At 37.6% G+C, this 17422-nt stretch overlaps 1 protein-coding gene across 4 annotated transcripts in view; it reads left to right on the top strand.

The window, feature by feature from the left end:
* Window positions 1-5092: 5092 nt before the first annotated feature.
* Window positions 5093-17422, top strand: part of NUP210L (nucleoporin 210 like) — an 85265-nt gene continuing 72935 nt past the window's right edge. For all 4 annotated transcript variants that reach the window (XM_069542916.1, XM_069542925.1, XM_069542910.1 and 1 more), the window contains exons 1-5: window positions 5093-6540; window positions 7442-7600; window positions 11996-12064; window positions 12675-12781; window positions 13438-13578. In XM_069542916.1, the coding sequence (XP_069399017.1) occupies window positions 6519-6540; window positions 7442-7600; window positions 11996-12064; window positions 12675-12781; window positions 13438-13578 (498 nt within the window). In that variant the 5' untranslated portion in view covers window positions 5093-6518. The remainder of the gene's footprint in view (window positions 6541-7441; window positions 7601-11995; window positions 12065-12674; window positions 12782-13437; window positions 13579-17422) is intronic.

Genomic DNA, 17422 nt, shown 5'->3' with positions numbered 1-17422 from the left:
TTATTTTGATTTTTTGTTTTGTTTTGTTCTGACTAGATGTTACCTCCCTTTGATAAAATATTTAAAGAATATGAAAGGTTATATGTGAAAGTAGTGAAAGTGTTAGTTATTCAATCATGTCCTACACTTTGTGACCCCATGGACTGTAGCCCATCAGGCTCTTCTGTCCATGGAATTCTCCAGGCAAAAATACTGGAGTGGGCAGCCATTCCCTTCTCCAGGGGATCTTTCTTCTCAGGGACCAAACCAGGGGTAATCTCCTGCATTACTGGCAGATTCTTTATGGTCTGAGCCACCAGGGAAACCCAAAAAGGTTATATAATGAAAAGTAAATCTCTAATCTCATTTCTCCAAGAGAGAACCACTTTTGTGTATCATTCCAGATGTAGTCTATGAACATATGAAAATGCCTTTTTGTAGTGGGATATCTAGATTTTCAACCTTAGGTACAGGACAGGTAGAGGAGTTTGGAGATGAAGGCATAAATTTTAGGTATAAAAGTTCAAGTGAAGGATTAAGAAAGGATTTAGACAGCTGAATGATTTTGGTGGAGAGAATAGAATGGAATGATCAGTACACTTTGCACTGTGCTCAGCATGTGGTTATTCAGCAAATACTTAAAATTTTTTTTAATTAATTTATATTTCAGTTGCACTGAATCATTGTTTCTGTGCACAGACTTTCTCTAGTTGTGGCAAGCAGGGGCTACTCTTTGCTGTAGTGAAAGAATTTCTCATTGTGGTGGCTTCTCGTTGCAGAACAGAGACTTTAGGCACATGGACTTCAGTAGTTGTAGTCTGTGGTCTTAGTTGCTTCTTGGCATGTGGAATCTTCCTGAACCAGGGATCGAACCCCTGTCCCCTGCGTTGGCCAGCAGATTCTTACCTACTGTACCACCAGGGAAGTCCCAAAATAATTTAAAATAATTTTTAAAAATTTATTTTTTGTTTGCATTGGGTCTTCATTGCTGCTCACAGGCTTTCTCTAGTTGTAGTCAGCTGGGGCTGCTCTTTGTTGCAGTACATGGGCCTCTCATTGCAGTGGCTTCTCTTGTTGTGGAGCACAGGCTCTAGGTGAGTGTGTTTCAGTAGTTGTGGCACGCAGACTTAGTTTCTTCGAGGCATGTGGAATCTTCCTGGACCAGGGATTGAAACCATGTCCCCTGTGTTGGCAGGCAGATTCCTATTCACTGTGCCACCAGGGAAGTCCCCAAAATAATTTTAATTTCACCCTTGTTTCATCTTTATGAAAATAAGTCTACTTTCTGTACTGTTTCAATTTGTGTTTCTGAAGTTAATCATGACTATATTGGGCTTCTCTGGTGGGTCAGATGGTACAGAATCTGCCTGCAATGCAGGAGAACTGGGTTTGATTCCTGGGTCAGGAAGACCCCCTGGAGAAGGGAACGGCAACCCACTCCAGTATTCTTGCCTGGAGAATTCAATGGACAGAGGAGCCTGGCAGGCTGCAGTCTACAGTGTCGCAAAGAGTTGGGCACAACTGAGCAACAAACGTATTGAGTGGAACTCTAGTTGGGTCTACGTGATTCTCAGGCTTTTTAATCTCATGGTCCAGGAAAAAAAATGGAAAGAAATGAAGTGAGAGAGAAATTTATTGGCAGACAGGAATGGCATATGGTTGCCACCCTCTTACTTTCCTAAATAAACACATTTTTTTAAATGTACTCTTATAATTTCATAAAAGGAAAAGCATTCTAACACTTCAAAAGTAATACTGAACATATATTCCTTTAAAGTGAATATATTTAATTTTATTACTGTTTTAAAATTCTCATTTTTTGATGGGGGAATAAAAACATTATTATAGATCAGTATCTGGGAATCACTGCTCTAGCGTCTCTTCTTGTAAAGAGATGCTCTTATATATTTTGTTGCTAAGCTGTTTTCTTCCGCAGGTTGAAAGGAACCGTTATGCCTTTCTTTTTCTTAATATTTAGAATAAGCTCCGCAATGTATGAAATATTCAATAGATTCATGACCTGTTGAATTAAATTCTCAGTTTTTGGGTTCATTTTAGTGACTGACCATGAACTGCGGTGTGATGTTAAGGTTGATGTGATAAACAGCATTGAAATTATATCTCGAACGCGGGAACTCTATGTAGATGATTCACCACTGGAACTGATGGTGAGGGCATTGGATGCTGAAGGTAAAGAATGTCAGAGGATTCAACAAAATTACCTAAAATGAACACTTTTGTGTTTAGTTTTTGGAAACAGAAATTTGAGAGATAAAAGTAGGTTGGAAATAATGTTTATTTTCTCATATGAAGTTCATGTGCAAGAATAATTAACAATTCTGAGTGTGGTTTGATGTATTAACTACAGACTTTCATTAAAATTTTCTAGTTCAGAATCCAAATTCTGCTACTGAGCTTCTGCTAATGGTCCCAACAATTAAAAACATTTTTGGAGAAAAAAAGAAAAGTACATTTTGGAATTTATTATTAGTTCTGTTTTGATCAGTCTACTTTCTGTAGGGCAAGAGAATTAAATGTAAACCTGTGAAAATTTTATAATTTTATCTTTCTTAAGACTGATTTTACATTGTTTTTCATATACTGCTACTGCTGCTAAGTCACTTCAGTCGTGTCCGACTCTGTGCAACCCCGAAGACGGCAGCCCACCAGGCTCCCCCGTCCCTGGGATTCTCCAGGCAAGAACACTGGAGTGGGCTGCCATTTCCTTCTCCAGTGTATGAAAGTGAAAAGTGAAAGTGAAGTCGCTCAGTCGTGTCAGACTCTTGGCGACCCCATGGACTGCAGCCTACCAGGCTCCTCTGTCCATGGGATTTTCCAGGCAAGAGTACTGGAGTGGGGTGCCATTGCCTTTCATATACTATACTAATGTAATATGTAAAAAAAAAAAAAAAATTTAATGCATTGCTTCTTTCTTTGTAAACTAGTGAAGAGCGATTTTTAAAATATGAGAAATGAACATATTAGTAATATTCAAACCTAGCTTTTATAAAAATTTTTATTAGAGGGACCAGGATTTAGGGATGCCTGTCAACCCTGAGATAGATTATAAGGTGGCCTTTTTATGTTGAAAGGAACAGAAATAGTGCCATAATTTTGTCAACCAGCAGTTAACCAGCTTGAGTCATTTTCACTTTCAGAAAGCTTATACAGCAACCGTACTTACTCTGTGTAGGGAGTCTTCCTGGTAGATGTGTTTTAATTCATAAATGATAGTGTATCTATTTGTTAATGAAAGAGGCTTAAAAATAATATTCTAGTTAAATTTCCCTTGCTTATTAAAGATACCTGAATATTTTTGAATATGTGATTTTGTTTTGTCTGTTTTTGCCTTGCTTTACAGGAAATACTTTTAGTAGTTTGGCAGGGATGGTGTTTGAGTGGAGCATTGCCCGGGATAATGAATCAGCAATAGAAGAACTGTCTAGCAAAATTAGGTAACCTTGAAACCAAACCTAACTATCTGACTTTGAAGGAGACATCTGCCTTTGGGTAGCACACTGAACAGCAATCATTTGTGTGGGTTTTGATCATTTTCCTATCTGGAACTATTTGGAACAAATAAATTTATCATGGGAAAATATGGCATGGCTGTAGGTACCTTGATGGTTTAATTTGAGTCACTGCAGAGGAGTTCATGAAATCAGAACTATACAATTGTTTGTTGTATCTTCTGACACTTTTGTTTTTCAAGCTATCAACACTCACTGAAATACAGTGAGTGGATATTAGTATGAAATTTTCTCTTCAGTACCAAGCAATAGCTCTCAGACAATCCGGGTTTTAGTCTTACAACAGGTTTAGCCAGAAGCATATTAAGTACTTTTCTTCTATCTAGTCATTGTGGAAATTTTAAACTTTTGACACTATATAGACATTGAAGAGACTATGTTTAAAGTCTCTCAGAGCCTTTTGGAAGAAGAATAATCTACTAGAAACAAAGTTTATCTCTTTAGGATTTTGAGATACTCTGAAGCAGAATATTCTCCCCCTGCATATATAGCTGAGATGGAAAAAGAAGAGAAACAGGGAGATATGATTTTGGTGTCTGGCATTAAAACTGGTGCTGCTATCGTAAAAGTTCGAATTTCTGAACCATTCTATAAGGTAAAAATTTAGTGCTATAGACATTAAGTCTTGCCTATGGGATAGTTTCTTATGTTTATCTATAATAGAAACCCTCTAACCTGATTGATTTAGGCCAATTGAAAAAGTTGTTTGAAACGGATAAACATTTTTTGAAAACCTGTCTCCCTTAAACATGTTATTACCCACGTACAATTACAAATGTTACTGGCATTTTCTCTTAAAACATATAACTGCATTTTATTCACCAATCCTTTGATGTAGGTCCGAGACTTTTCTTTGTCTACGATTCACTATTTAAAAATATACATACTCATTCTTGCACAAATTAGTTTCTAGTTTCTTTTTCATTTTTCATTTTATTTTATGGTTGAGTGAAAGATTATACATGTGTGAAGCAATCTGAGTGCAGAATTCTAATATATTTTTCAAGGATTTTCCCCTAGTCTTTTACATTTCTCACCTACACCTAATTTGATAGCAGTACATCTTAGCTATAATTTCTTTTTTATTTAACTTTTTCTTAATTAAAAATTTTTTTAATTTATCCTTAGCTTGCCTTTAACTATTTTTTAAATTAATTTTTAAAAATTAATTAATTTATTTATTTGTGCAGTAGTTTATACATTCTTTGGCATTGCCTCTCTTTGGGATTGGAAGGAAAGCTGACTTTTTCCTGTCCTGTGGCCACTGCTGACTTTTCCAAATTTGCTAGCATATTGAGTGCAGCACTTACACAGCATCATCTTTTAGGATTTGAAATAGCTCAGCTGGAATTCCATCACCTCCACTAGCTTTGTTTGTAGTGATGGTTCCTAAGGTCCACTTGACTTTGCATTCCAGAATTCTGGCTCTAGGTGCGTGATCACACCATTGTGGTTATCTGGGACATGAAGATCTATTTTGTATAGTTCTTCTGTGTATTCTCTTCTTAATATCTTCTGTTTCTGTTAAGTCCTTAACATTTCTGTCCTTTATCATGTTCATCTTTGCATGAAATGTTCCCATGATATCTCTAATTTTCTTGAAGCGATCTCTAGTCTTTCTGTTGTTTTCCTCTATTTCTTTGCATTGTTCACTTAGGAAGGCTTTCTTATCTCTCCTTGCTATTCTTTGTAACTCTGCATCAGATGGGTATATCTTTTCTCCTTTGCCTTTTGCTTCTCTTCTTTTTTCAGCTATTTGTAAGGCCTCCTCAGACAACCATTTTGCCTTTTTGAATTTCTTTTCCTTGGGGATGGTTTTGATCACCACCTCCGGTACAATGTCACAAACCTCTGTCCATAGTTCCTCAGGCACTCCGTCTATCAGATCTAATCCCTTGAATCTATTTGTCACTTCCACTCTATAATCGTAAGGGATTTGACTTAGATCATACCTGAATGGCCTGGTGGCTTTCCCTACTTTCTTCAATTTAAGTCTGAATTTGGCAGTAAGGAGTTCATGATCTGACCCACAGTCAGATTGTTATGTTTTGGCTGCACTGGGGCTTTCTCTAGTTGCGGCGAGTAGGAACTACCCTATAGTTGAGGTGCACAGGCTTCTCATTGTGGTGGCTTCTCTTGTTGCAGAGCACAAGCTCTAGGGCATGGGTTCAGTAGTTGTGATGCACCGGCTTAGTTGCTCCACAGCACGTGGGATCTTCCTCAACCACAGATTGAACCTGTGTCCCCTGCATTGGCAGGCAGACTCTTAACCATTGGACCATCAGGAACGTCCTGACTATAACTTTTCAAAACATTTAAATTTTTTATAGAAAACAACTCTTTTCATATAATGCTTTTTTAAAAATTAATTATTATTAAAGTTGAGAAAAGCAAATGTCTTTTGGCAAGCATTCAGTTCAAGTGGCAGTAACATGTATGTGGACATCCTAGAGAGCAGCCTATTAACCTTGTATTGGGTAAGCCTTCAAAAGAATTGATATGTTCAACAAGGGATACAGAGTAACTTAATCTGGAAAGTCAGTTCACTGGAGGTTGGTTAAAAGAATTTCAGTGGAATACAGTTAGGTCTTACTTTTTCCCATTTTATCACACTTGCCTTTTTATTTACCTACCCTTCTCCTTTAAGAAAGCTTGTTGTTTTCCATTCTTTGTTTGAGTGACTTAGTTAATAAGTGACTTAGAAAGCTGACACTGTGTTAATATTCATGATCACTTTTTAAGGCTAACTGAAATTATGATCTGTGCTTAGGAAAGCATTTTTTAATCTTGGCAAAATATTTTAGAAGAAATTTATAAAAGTAATCTTTAATAAGGAGGGCAACCTTGAGGATTTTGCCTGTGGAAACTTTCTGGTTTGTTTGTTTGTTTTCCTTTTAGAAAGTGGCAGCAGCATTGATACGTCTGCTTGTTTTGGAGAATATATTTCTTATACCATCCCAAGATATTTATCTCTTAGTAGGTGCATATATTAAATACCGCGTTGCAAAAATGGTTCAGGGAAGAATGACAGGTAAGTTGATTTAGCTTTTCCTAAGACTAACATTTCCCAAATCTTTTCTGCTGACAAGAGAAGCAGCTTCACGTTATATATGCAAAATACTTTTTGTTCTTTCTGTCTTAGGTTTTTGTGATAAAAGTACAGTTGACCCTCAAACAACACGGGTCTGAATTGTGCAGTTCCATTTATATGCAGATTTTTAAAAAATAAACTACAGTACTATACGATGTTTGGTTGGCTGAAAGCGTGCATGCAGAACTGGGGTTATAGAGGGTTGACTAATATGTGGATTTTCAACTGCATGGGGAGGTCGATGGGGGAGTGTTAGTGCCTCTAATCCCTGCACTGTTCAAAGATTAACTGTATTTTTTTATTGCAGTACTTGAGCTAATACTGGACTGAGGTAGCCCACATATCTTAAACAGACTAATGCTATAGTTCAACTACTACTTGGCTTCAGTGCCCGTAAAGATCTGAATTGTCTATTAAAACAACCAAAAGTTTACTTAGGACAAGGGAAGAAACTTTACCAGAAGGGATTTGAATGATCTTTGCAAAAAAGCTGTTTATTGAGAAACTCTGTTATCTGAAAAATTTAATACCCTGCTGATCCCAAAGTCCCACTCGGTTTATAAAGTGTACATTTGCTCCATTAACATTAGTCCTTTATTTACTTGCCTAGTGGAGATCCCTCCTCCTACTCTCAGTTTACTGAGTTTTAAGAATATAAGCAACAATAAACTCATATAGTAGTCCCCCTCAGTTTCTATATATGTAGAAATTCATTATAGTTGGGAAGAAATAAAGGGAAAAGCAGATTTTGCTCTTACTTTGACCTGCTTCTTCTTATAATCCAACAATATACTATTTTCTATTGCTTTCATTATGGTTATGTATCTTTCATGTCTTACAGAGGTGAAATTTCCCCTGGAACATTATACACTAGAATTGCAAGACCACAGAGTTTCATGTAATATTTCTCTTTCTGGGAAAGTGGCTTTACTGGATGAGAAAACAGCCATGGTGACTGCTGTCCAGCTGGGCCACACTAACCTTATCTTTGTCCACAAAAGTATCCTTTTGTTCAAGTTTTTGCTGTCAATCTATATTTCCTTGAGCAAGCTAGACATGTTCCTTGGTAAAATAACTGGTTAAGCATGATTATAACACTACTACATTTATTTTCCATAGGTTCTATCTTTCAAAAAGCACTATAAATTATTATTGTCATAATTTCTAACAAAGGGTAGGTACAGAAGAGTAGTTGTTATTTGTAATCTGTTGAACATATGTGCAACATAATATAAATTGTAAGTAGGCGGGGTTCCTTAGTGGCCCAGTACTAAAGAATCTGCCTGCCAATGTAGAAGACACAGTTCAATACCTGATCTAGGAAGATCCCACATGCAGCTGAGCAACTAGGTCTGTGCACCACAGCTATTGAACCTATGCTCTAGAACCTGGGAGCTGCAACTGCTGAAGGCCACACACTCTAGACCCTGTGCACCACAACTAGAGAAAAGCTCAAGCAGCAGCGAAGACCCAGCACAGCCAAATATAAATAAATAAATAAGGTTATATTAAAAAATTATAAATAGGAGACCAGGGAAAACTTTGGAGGAACTTGTGTAAATGTTATTTAATTTGTTCTTGTTTTTACATGAATAATTGAGAAAAGATGATATTGTCTGCAGTGGCTACTAAATATTTGTTAAATTGAGGCAAGGGTAATTTTTTAATTAATTAATTTTAATTGGAGGATAATTACTTTACAATTTAGCGGTGGTTGTCATACATTAACATGAATTACCCCCGGGTGTACATGTGTCTCCCCATCCTGCATCTCCCTCCCACCTCCCTCCCCACCCCACCCCTCTGGGCTGTCCCAGAACACTGGCTTTGGGTGCCCTGCTTCATGCACTGAACTTGCACTGATCATCTATTTTACATATGGTAATATACATGATTCAATGCTATTCTCTCAAATCATCCCACCCTCACCTTCTCCCACAGGGTCCAAAAGTCTGTTCCTTACATCTGTGTCTAAGAGTAATATTAAAAACTTCACTAAACCTGCTCTGTAAAGACTGAACAAAGAGAGTTACTTAGAGCTCTAATATAGTCAATGAAAACAAAACAGTATAAAGATTAAAATTCTCAGAAAATTGAAATTTTCAGAGAATTCATAAAATTCTCAGTGTTGATTTCAAAATATTTCCTATTTTTGAATCTTTGAATCCCAAATATTTAAATTAATTTGTTTAATTTATTCAGCAAGTATCTATTATATTTCTCCTATATGCTCAACATTGCTCTAAGGGCTGAGGATACAGACTATTTTACTCTGGGTAGTTAGGGAGGTCCTCTCTGATAAGGCTGCATTTGAGCAATGAACCATACAGATATCTGGGTGAAGGCTCTCCAGAAAGAGGAAATAGCAATTTCAAAGGTTCTGAGGCAGAAGCATGTTTGGCATGTTTACAGACACGCAAGGAAGAGGCTGTGGCTGAGTGCAGAGAATCAGGGGAAAGTAGTAGAACAGGTAATAGAGTAGGAGAGGGAGTAACTATGTAGGGCTTAGCAGGCTTACTCTGAGTAAGAGCCTATCAGTCTTAAAGGGTATAGTATTTCTTATAGAATAGAATTTGTTAATGAGCTGTTATATTCTGTTATATTATTTGTCTAAAACATTCAGGAGGGGTTTTGGTTCAGAGTTGTTTGTTCTCTAGTCATTTCAAGGTGCCTAGGACATTTGTGAACAAATACAATAGTAACTACAAAGTAAACTAAGATATTTGATATTTATTTAGTTCCAGCTGTGTGTCAGGCACTTACCTGAACTGCCTTCCCCACGCATCTTTACCATGATTTTTTTCATAGTTTTTTTCATTTTTTTCTCAGTTCATATTGTTATTTATTCCATATTGTTAATTATTGTTATTAAATATTAAAATATATTTACCTCTTGACATGGAAGGTGGCGATTCATAATTTATTCAGCACCTGCCTTAGGTGGCTGGTGATACTCATAGAGATGGGTGATATAAAAGAAGGCGCATGTTTAAGAGAAAGGAAAACTAGTTTAGTCCTTCACATGTCAACTTGAAGTATCTGTGCGGTAGACATCCAAGCAGAAATTTTTATTATGCATCTGGAGGAGAAAGATTCAGGATGAAGAAAAGTCTTTCAGAGTTATTAATTTATAGCCAGGTGATAGCTGAAGCTGTTGTAGAGAAAGGGAGAATATACAGAGTGAGAGGAGAAGACCAAAGACATAACTGTGGACTGCCAGCTTCTCAGGTTCATTTGGAAGAGGAGGAACTTGAAGGATGCCCAGAAAGAATGTTTAATAGGAAATTAGGAGAGTAGGAAATAGTAGGAAAATCAGGAGAGAAAAATTTCATGGTAACCAAGTGAGGAATTTGCAATGAGAATGTTCTTCAGGTGAAATCAGCAGAAATAAAGGAAGTCCTGGATCACTTTTCCAATAAAACAGCTTGGCTTTAAAAAGAAGGAGGAAAACAAAGCAGAAGTTTGAAGAAGACAAAATTTTTTTAAGTTAAGAGAAACTTGAATATGTCTATAAGTTAAACAGAGAGATGGCAGAGATATGGATGAAAAGAAGGTCAGTTGATGGAGCTAGATTTCTGAGAAGTAAGATTTTGGGGGAGCAAGATAAAATGAAATTCCAAACAGGGAAGGATTAGATAAAAGGTAGATGTCTTATTCTGATTATGGAGGGATGAACTGGTTTAGAGACCTATTGAGATCTGTGCCCTCATCTGTAAAATGAAAGGAATGATATACTCCTGAATTTCCTTCTGCATGCGTGTTCAGTCACTCAGTTGTGTCCAACTCTTTTGTGACCCCGTGGACTATGGCCCACCAGGCTCCTCTGTTCATGGAATTTCCCAGGCAAGAATACTGGAGTGGGTTGCCATTTCCTTCTCCAGGGGATCTTCCCAACCCAGGAATCTAGCCCAGGTCTCCTGCGTTGCAGGTAGACTCCTGCCCTGCAGTGGATTCTTTACCAACTGAGCTACGAGGGAATTTCCTTTTAGCTCTTATAGTTTATGAATGTAGTACATACTAAAACCAAACTTAGACTGACACAGTGTTTAAAAGATTTGCTTTAATGAATAGTAAAACCAAATGGTTTTTACTTGTGGCTCAGCTGGTAAAGAATCCTCCTGCAATGTGGGATACCTGGGTCGATCCCTGGGTTGGGAAGATCCCCTGGAGAAGGGAAAGGCTACCCACTCCAGTATTCTGGCCTGGAGAATTCCATGGACTGTATAGTCCATGGGGTTGCCAAGAGTTGACACCACTGAGCAACTTTGACATTCACTAAAAAAGTGATTTTAATTAGCATATCAATTGTATGTATATTAATAGTTCTTTTGAAGTACTTGGGCAGCTTTAAAAGTTTGATCCCTGAAATAGATTAAATATTTTGCTTTCATTGTCACTATAGATACTGTAGTGCCTAATTATAGCCTAGTGCATGACTGAATTAACAGCACTTCTAAATTAGTGTACTTAGAAATAATAAGAGTTTTCTGTCCAATCATTTCAGTAATATGTTTCTCAGAGCAGAAATAATTTCTTCTTAGCTTTTGGACACAGTATATTTCTGAGAAGGAATTACATTACTAATTAGATTGTGTAGGCATGCTAAGTTGCTTCAGTAGTGTCTGACTCTTTGTGACCCTGTGGACAAGAGCCCACTAGGCTCCTCTATCCATGGGATTCTCTAGGCAAGAATACTGGAGTGGGTTGCCATGCCTCCCTCCAAGTGATCTTCCCGATCCAGAGATGGAATCTGCATACCTTAGATCTCCTCTCCTGCATTGGCAGGAGGGTTCTTTACCACTAGCACCACCTGAGAAGCCCCAGATTGTGTATAGGCTAACAGAATAAATAATGTGTCGTGTGATGTATGACAAAGAAGTATCTTTGGTGGGAGAGAAAACATTTTGATATTAAAGAATTGCCACAGATAATAGAAAATCAATTAGTGATTTTTAAAACTGTCTGTGGAGCCCGAGGCAAGTTACTGGGCTGGATGACAAGTCATGCCACTCCCTCTCCATCTACCACTGTCCATTTCTTCAGCCAGAGCAATTCCACTTTGTCCTACTCTCCCTAATGGGCTCCTATGAAACACTTTTACAGGGGAAAAGGATTCTGCAGCTAAATGAATATTAAAAATGTGGAGCATAATCTTTTTTTCTCTCGTTTCATCTTCCTGATATTTGAAATTCAAGAATACCTTATACCTGTGATTACTGAACCCTCATATTTTTCTCAGAATGTATGCATTTAAGTTTTGCTTTCCAAGAGATAATGAAAGATAGAATTTTTACTTGCTTTTGTTTGTGGGCTTATTTATTTATTTATTTTGGTAGCTTATATTTTTCTTTTCACCCAAATCTAGCTCATAAAATTTCCTTAAACCAAAATTAAGATGTCCATATGCGATCTGTGTCTGGACTCCCAAACTGCACCATATATGTTGTAGAGCCTGGATTTTTAGGTATTTTTAGATAATGATTTTCATAAAGCCAAATAACTTAAAGTATGCCACTGAAATGAGTGCATTAAAGACTAGAGTGCTTCATTTTGAGACTTAACTAATTTCCAATTCAACCTTACTCTGACATGTTTTCTCACATTGTTCTAGTTAAATGCTATTTGCAAGAGTAAAGCATCTTGAAATAGATTGTGAAAAGGTATGAAACTCCATGTAATACAAGATTGGACTAGGAAAAGAGACTTCATACAAAGAAAGAAGAAACCTATGTCCTTAAGCCACATGAAGCAATTTTTTCCTGTGAAAGCAGCTGAAGTCTTGCCTGACATATCAGAAATGAGCAAAATTGTGGGTTTGGGGTGGATGGTATTTGTATACAGATGTAAGTGAGAATGCTTCTTTTATACCTGAGATGAACTAAGTTAAACTAGGATCTTTGGAACCCCAAATTATTATACAGTTTTATAGAGGGAACTAAAGGATCTACTTTGGAAACCATCTCCATCTATTAGTGATTTTTGCTCTTTAAATGGCTTTTTAAAGTTTGTATTTATAAAATTCATTATAGAAAAATGGCCTCTTCTGATATTTTTCTTTATTGATTTGTGTACAGGTTTCACAGTCCAACCTGGAGACCGATGGAGTCTAGAGGTGGGACAGGTCTATGTTATTACAGTAGAAGTATTTGATAAAAGCAGCACAAAGGTCTATATTTCAGACGTGAGTCTATCTTTTGAATTTTTCTACCCCCCTTAAGGGTAACTCCTTCAGTGGGCAGTCTTTTTGCTAGGAAGACTTTTTTTTTTTGCTTCCAGATTTTGCCTTCAGAAAATGCAAGTTACTACTTTATCATTATTATTATTAAGTAGTTCTATCCTTGAGGAATACTAAATCAGAAGTAAAAGATACAACTTGGTTAGATTTATAGGAAAGAGATGAGGTTGGCACCAAGGGTAACACTTTGGATGGGATCCTCATTCTAAAACTTCATTTCAGAGAAGTTACCAGAGTTTTATAGTGTGATCATTAGATGTAAAATGTTGTAGTCATTCTCCAGCATCCATTCCCCACCCTACCCCCAACTGTCAATTTCTGGAATGGCACAAATCACACTAAAATTGACATAAGCTTTGATGCTTACTATTTCTAATTGCTTATCATTAATGGATCTTTCAAAAACTAGTACTATTTTAAAATGACATCTTTCCAACTTAGAATTTGATGAGGGTGAGCAAAGATTTTTATTTTTACTTCTTTAAGCCCCAGAATGCATAGTCACACTTTTTTTTTTTTGGACGCTTTGAGTTTAAAATAGCATTAGGGAAAAAAAAAAACACATCTCTTCATATTTGTGCTACTTCTGGGCTGATTTTCAGAATCTCAAGATTATGTACCAGTTCCTGAGGGAGTACTTTGAAGAGCAGCTAACTACTGTGAATGGATCTTACCATGTTGTAAAAGCTCTGAAAGATGGTGTGGTCGTGATAAATGCATCTCTGACTTCCATCGTTTACCAGGTAGGAATTAAAAGGACATTTTTTGAATCCTGAGAATACTGACAAGATTTGCTTGATTTGTTGATGTGCTAGCACATATATAGCATATCTCACCATTATCTTTCACAAAATAAACTGACAAGCAGTACTCTTAGTAGTTTATACCTCTGCAAATTTTCCATTTCAGTCTCTGTTGTTGCACGTGTCTGCATTTGTGGTCATTTTCTGTATGTGTCATTTGAAGCTCCTTTAAAGGTTATTCCATATGCATGTTTCCTTGCATCATCAGATCCACATAAGAGTATTTTGTACTAAAAATACATAGGGTTAATATGCCAATTGTTTAACCATGCCACCAACTTTGCACTTTTAGCAGTTTTTTACTTTGTAAATGGCATAACTGAGTATCTTCAGACAATTTTTATTCCTTTTGGTTAATTTTTATATGGTGTAATACCAGAAATGGAGTTACTGGGTGAAAGGATAAGGAATTTATCTGTTTCTAACACCTCTAAGGAGAAGGCAATGGCAACCCACTCCAGTACTCTTGCCTTGAAAATCCCATGGACAGAGGAACCTGGTAGGCTTCAGTCCATGAGGTAGCAAAGAGTCAGACACGACTGGGTGACCTCACTTTCACTTTTCACTTTCATGCATTGGAGAAGGAAACGGTAACCCACTCCAGTGTTCTTGCCTGGAGAATCCCAGGGACAGCAGAGCCTGCTGGGCTGCCGTCTATGGGGTCGCACAGAGTCGGACACGATTGAAGTGACTTAGCAATGCCTCTAAAAACGTGCAGATATCCGACTTTTAACAGGCTGTCAGATTTGTTTCCCTCTGTAAACCTACTTTTTCTCCAGTGATCCTTCCCCAGCTATTTGAGGCAAAATCCCAAGAGTCACCCTTGACTCTACCTTCTCCCTCACCTCCTTCGTTCAGTACATCATTGAATGCTAAGTCAGTTCTTCTAAAAAATCTCTCAAATCCATTTCTTACTAGGTGAAGGAGACACTGCTGTCTTTGGCCTAGACTTTCACAGTAGCTTCTAAACTGATACTCCTACCTTCAATATTGTCTGTGGCTAGAATGATATTACAAAAACTATAAAAATTATTATGTATTTACTGTTTAAATTCCTTTGGTGACTTCCCACTGATTTTAAGGTAAAGTTTAAACTTTGTGGTTCATAGGATTCTCATCTCAATGGCTTCTCTTGTTGCAGAGCACCAGATCTAGGTGCACAGGCTTCAGTAGTTGAAGCATGTGGGCTCAGTAGTTGTGGCGAACAGGATTAGTTGCTCCACAGCAACTAAGTGGAATCTTCCTGATCCAGAGATCAAACCTGAGTCACCTGCATTGACAGGTGGACTCTTAATCACTGGACCACCAGTTGTTGTTGAATTGCTAAGTTATGTCCAACTCTGTGACCCCATGGACTGCAGCATGCCAGGCTTCCCTGGCCTTCACTATCTCCTGGAATTTGCTCAGATTCATATCCATTTAGTTGATGATGCTATCTAACCATCTCATCCTCTACTATCCTCTTCTCTTTTTACTTTCAATCTTTCTTAGCATCAAAGTCTCTTCCAGTGAGTCAACTCTTCACATCAGATGGCCAAAGTATTGGAACTTCAGCTTCAGCATCAGTCCTTCCAGTGAATATGCAGGGTTGATTTCCTTTAGGATTGACTGGTTTGATCTCCTTGCAGTCCAAGGGACTCTCAAGAGTCTTCTCTAGCACCACAATTAGAAAGCATCAGTTCTTCAGCACTCAGCATTCTTTATGATCCAACTATCACATCTGTACATGACTACTAGAAAAACCATGACTTTGACTATAGGAACCTTTGTCAGTAAAGTGATGTCTCTGCTTTTTAATACACTGTTTAGGTTTGTAAAGCTTTCCTTTAAAGGAGCAAGCGTCTTTAATTTTGTGGCTACAGTCACCCTCTGCAGTGATTTTGGAGCCCAAGAAAAGGAAATCTGTCACTGCTTCCACTTTTTCCCCTTCTATTTGCCATGAAGTGATGGGACCGGATGCCATGATCTTTTTTTGGATGTTGAGTTTTAAGTCAGCTTTTTCACTCTCCTCTTTCACCCTCATCAAGAAACTTTTTAGTTCCTCTTCATTTTCTGCCATTAGAGTGGTATCGTCTGTGTATCTGAGGTTATTGATACTTCTCCCAGCAATCTTGATTCCAGCTTGTGATTAATCCAGTCCAGCATTACATGTGATGTAATCTGCATATAAGTTAAATAAACAAGATGACAATATACAGCCTTGTTGTATTCCTTTCCCGATTTTGAACCAGTCTGTAGTTCATGTCCAGTTCTAACTGTTGCTTCTTGACCTGTATACAGGTTTCTCAGGAGACAGGTGAGGTGGTCTGATATTCCCATCTCTTGAAGAATTTTCCACATAGTCAAAGGCTTTCACATAGTCAATGAAGCAGATATTTTTTTGGAATTGTCTTGCTTTCTCTGTGATTCAGCAAATGTTGGCAATTTGATCTTTGATTCCTCTGCCTTTTCTAAACCCAACTTGTACATCTGGAAGTTCTCAGTTCATGTACTGCTAAAGCCTAGCTTGAAGGATTTTAAGGATAACCTACTAGTATGCAAAATGAGTGCAGTTTTTCAATAGTTTCAACAATCTTTGGCACTGCCCTTCTTTGGGATTGGAAGGAAAACTGACCTTTTCCAGTCCTGTGGCCACTGCTGAGTTTTCCAAATTTGCTGGCATATTGAGTGCAGCACTTTCACAGCATCATCTTTTAGGATTTGAAATAGCTCAACTGGAATTCCATCCCCTCCACTATCTTTGTTTGTAGTAATGCTTCCTAAGGCCCACTTCACACTTCAGGATGTCTGGCTCTAAGTAAGAGATCACACCATTGTGGTTATCCCAGTCATTAAGACCTTTTTTTGTATAGTTCTTCTGTGTATTCTTGCCACCTCTTCTTAATCTCTTCTGCCTCTGTTAGGTTCCTACCATTTCTGCCGTTTATTGTGCCCATCCTTGCATGAAATATTCTCTTGATACCTCCAATTTTCTTGAAGAGACCTCTAGTCTTTCCCATTCTATTGTTTTCCTTTACTTGTTTGCATTGTTCATTTAAGGAGGTCTTCTTATCTCTCCTTGCTGTTCTCTGGAACACTCCATTCAGTTGGGTGTGTCTTTCCCTTTCTCCTCTGCTTTTTGCTTCTCTTCTTTCCTCAGCTATTTGTAAAGCCTCCTCAGACATTGTCTTCTTGCATTTTTTTTTTCCTTTGGAATGGTTTTGGTCACTGCCTCCTGTACAAATGTTATGAACATCTGTCCATAGTTCTTCAGGTCAAACTTGCCAGGTATCTCTTGACTTTCTACTTTTGCATTCCAGTCCCCTATGATTGAGAGGGCAATTTTTTTTGGTGTTAGTTCTAGAAAGTCTTGTAGGTCTTCAGAGAACCGGTTAACTTCAACTTCTTTGGCATCAATGGTTGGGGTGTAGACTTGGATTACTGTGATGATGAATGATTTGCCTTGGAAATGAACTAAGATCATTCTATCATTTTTACGTTTGCGTCCAAGTACTGCATTTTGGACTCTTTCATTGACTATGAGGGCTGCTCCATTTCTTCTAAGGGATTCTTGCCGGCAGTAGTAGCTATAATGGTCACCTGGTTTAAATTCACTCATTCCCATTTTAGTTCACTGATTCTTAGGATGTTGATGTTCACTCTTGCCATCTCCTACTTGATTATGTCCAATTTACCTTGATTCATGGACTTAACATTCCAGGTTCCTATGCAATATTGGTCTTCACAGCATCAGATTTACTTTCACCACCAGATACATCCACAACTGAGCATCATTTCTGCTTTG

The sequence above is a fragment of the Ovis canadensis genome, chromosome 1, assembly GCF_042477335.2.
Source record: "Ovis canadensis isolate MfBH-ARS-UI-01 breed Bighorn chromosome 1, ARS-UI_OviCan_v2, whole genome shotgun sequence".
NCBI lineage: Eukaryota > Metazoa > Chordata > Mammalia > Artiodactyla > Bovidae > Ovis > Ovis canadensis.
This window is presented reverse-complemented; position numbering and strand designations above follow the sequence as displayed.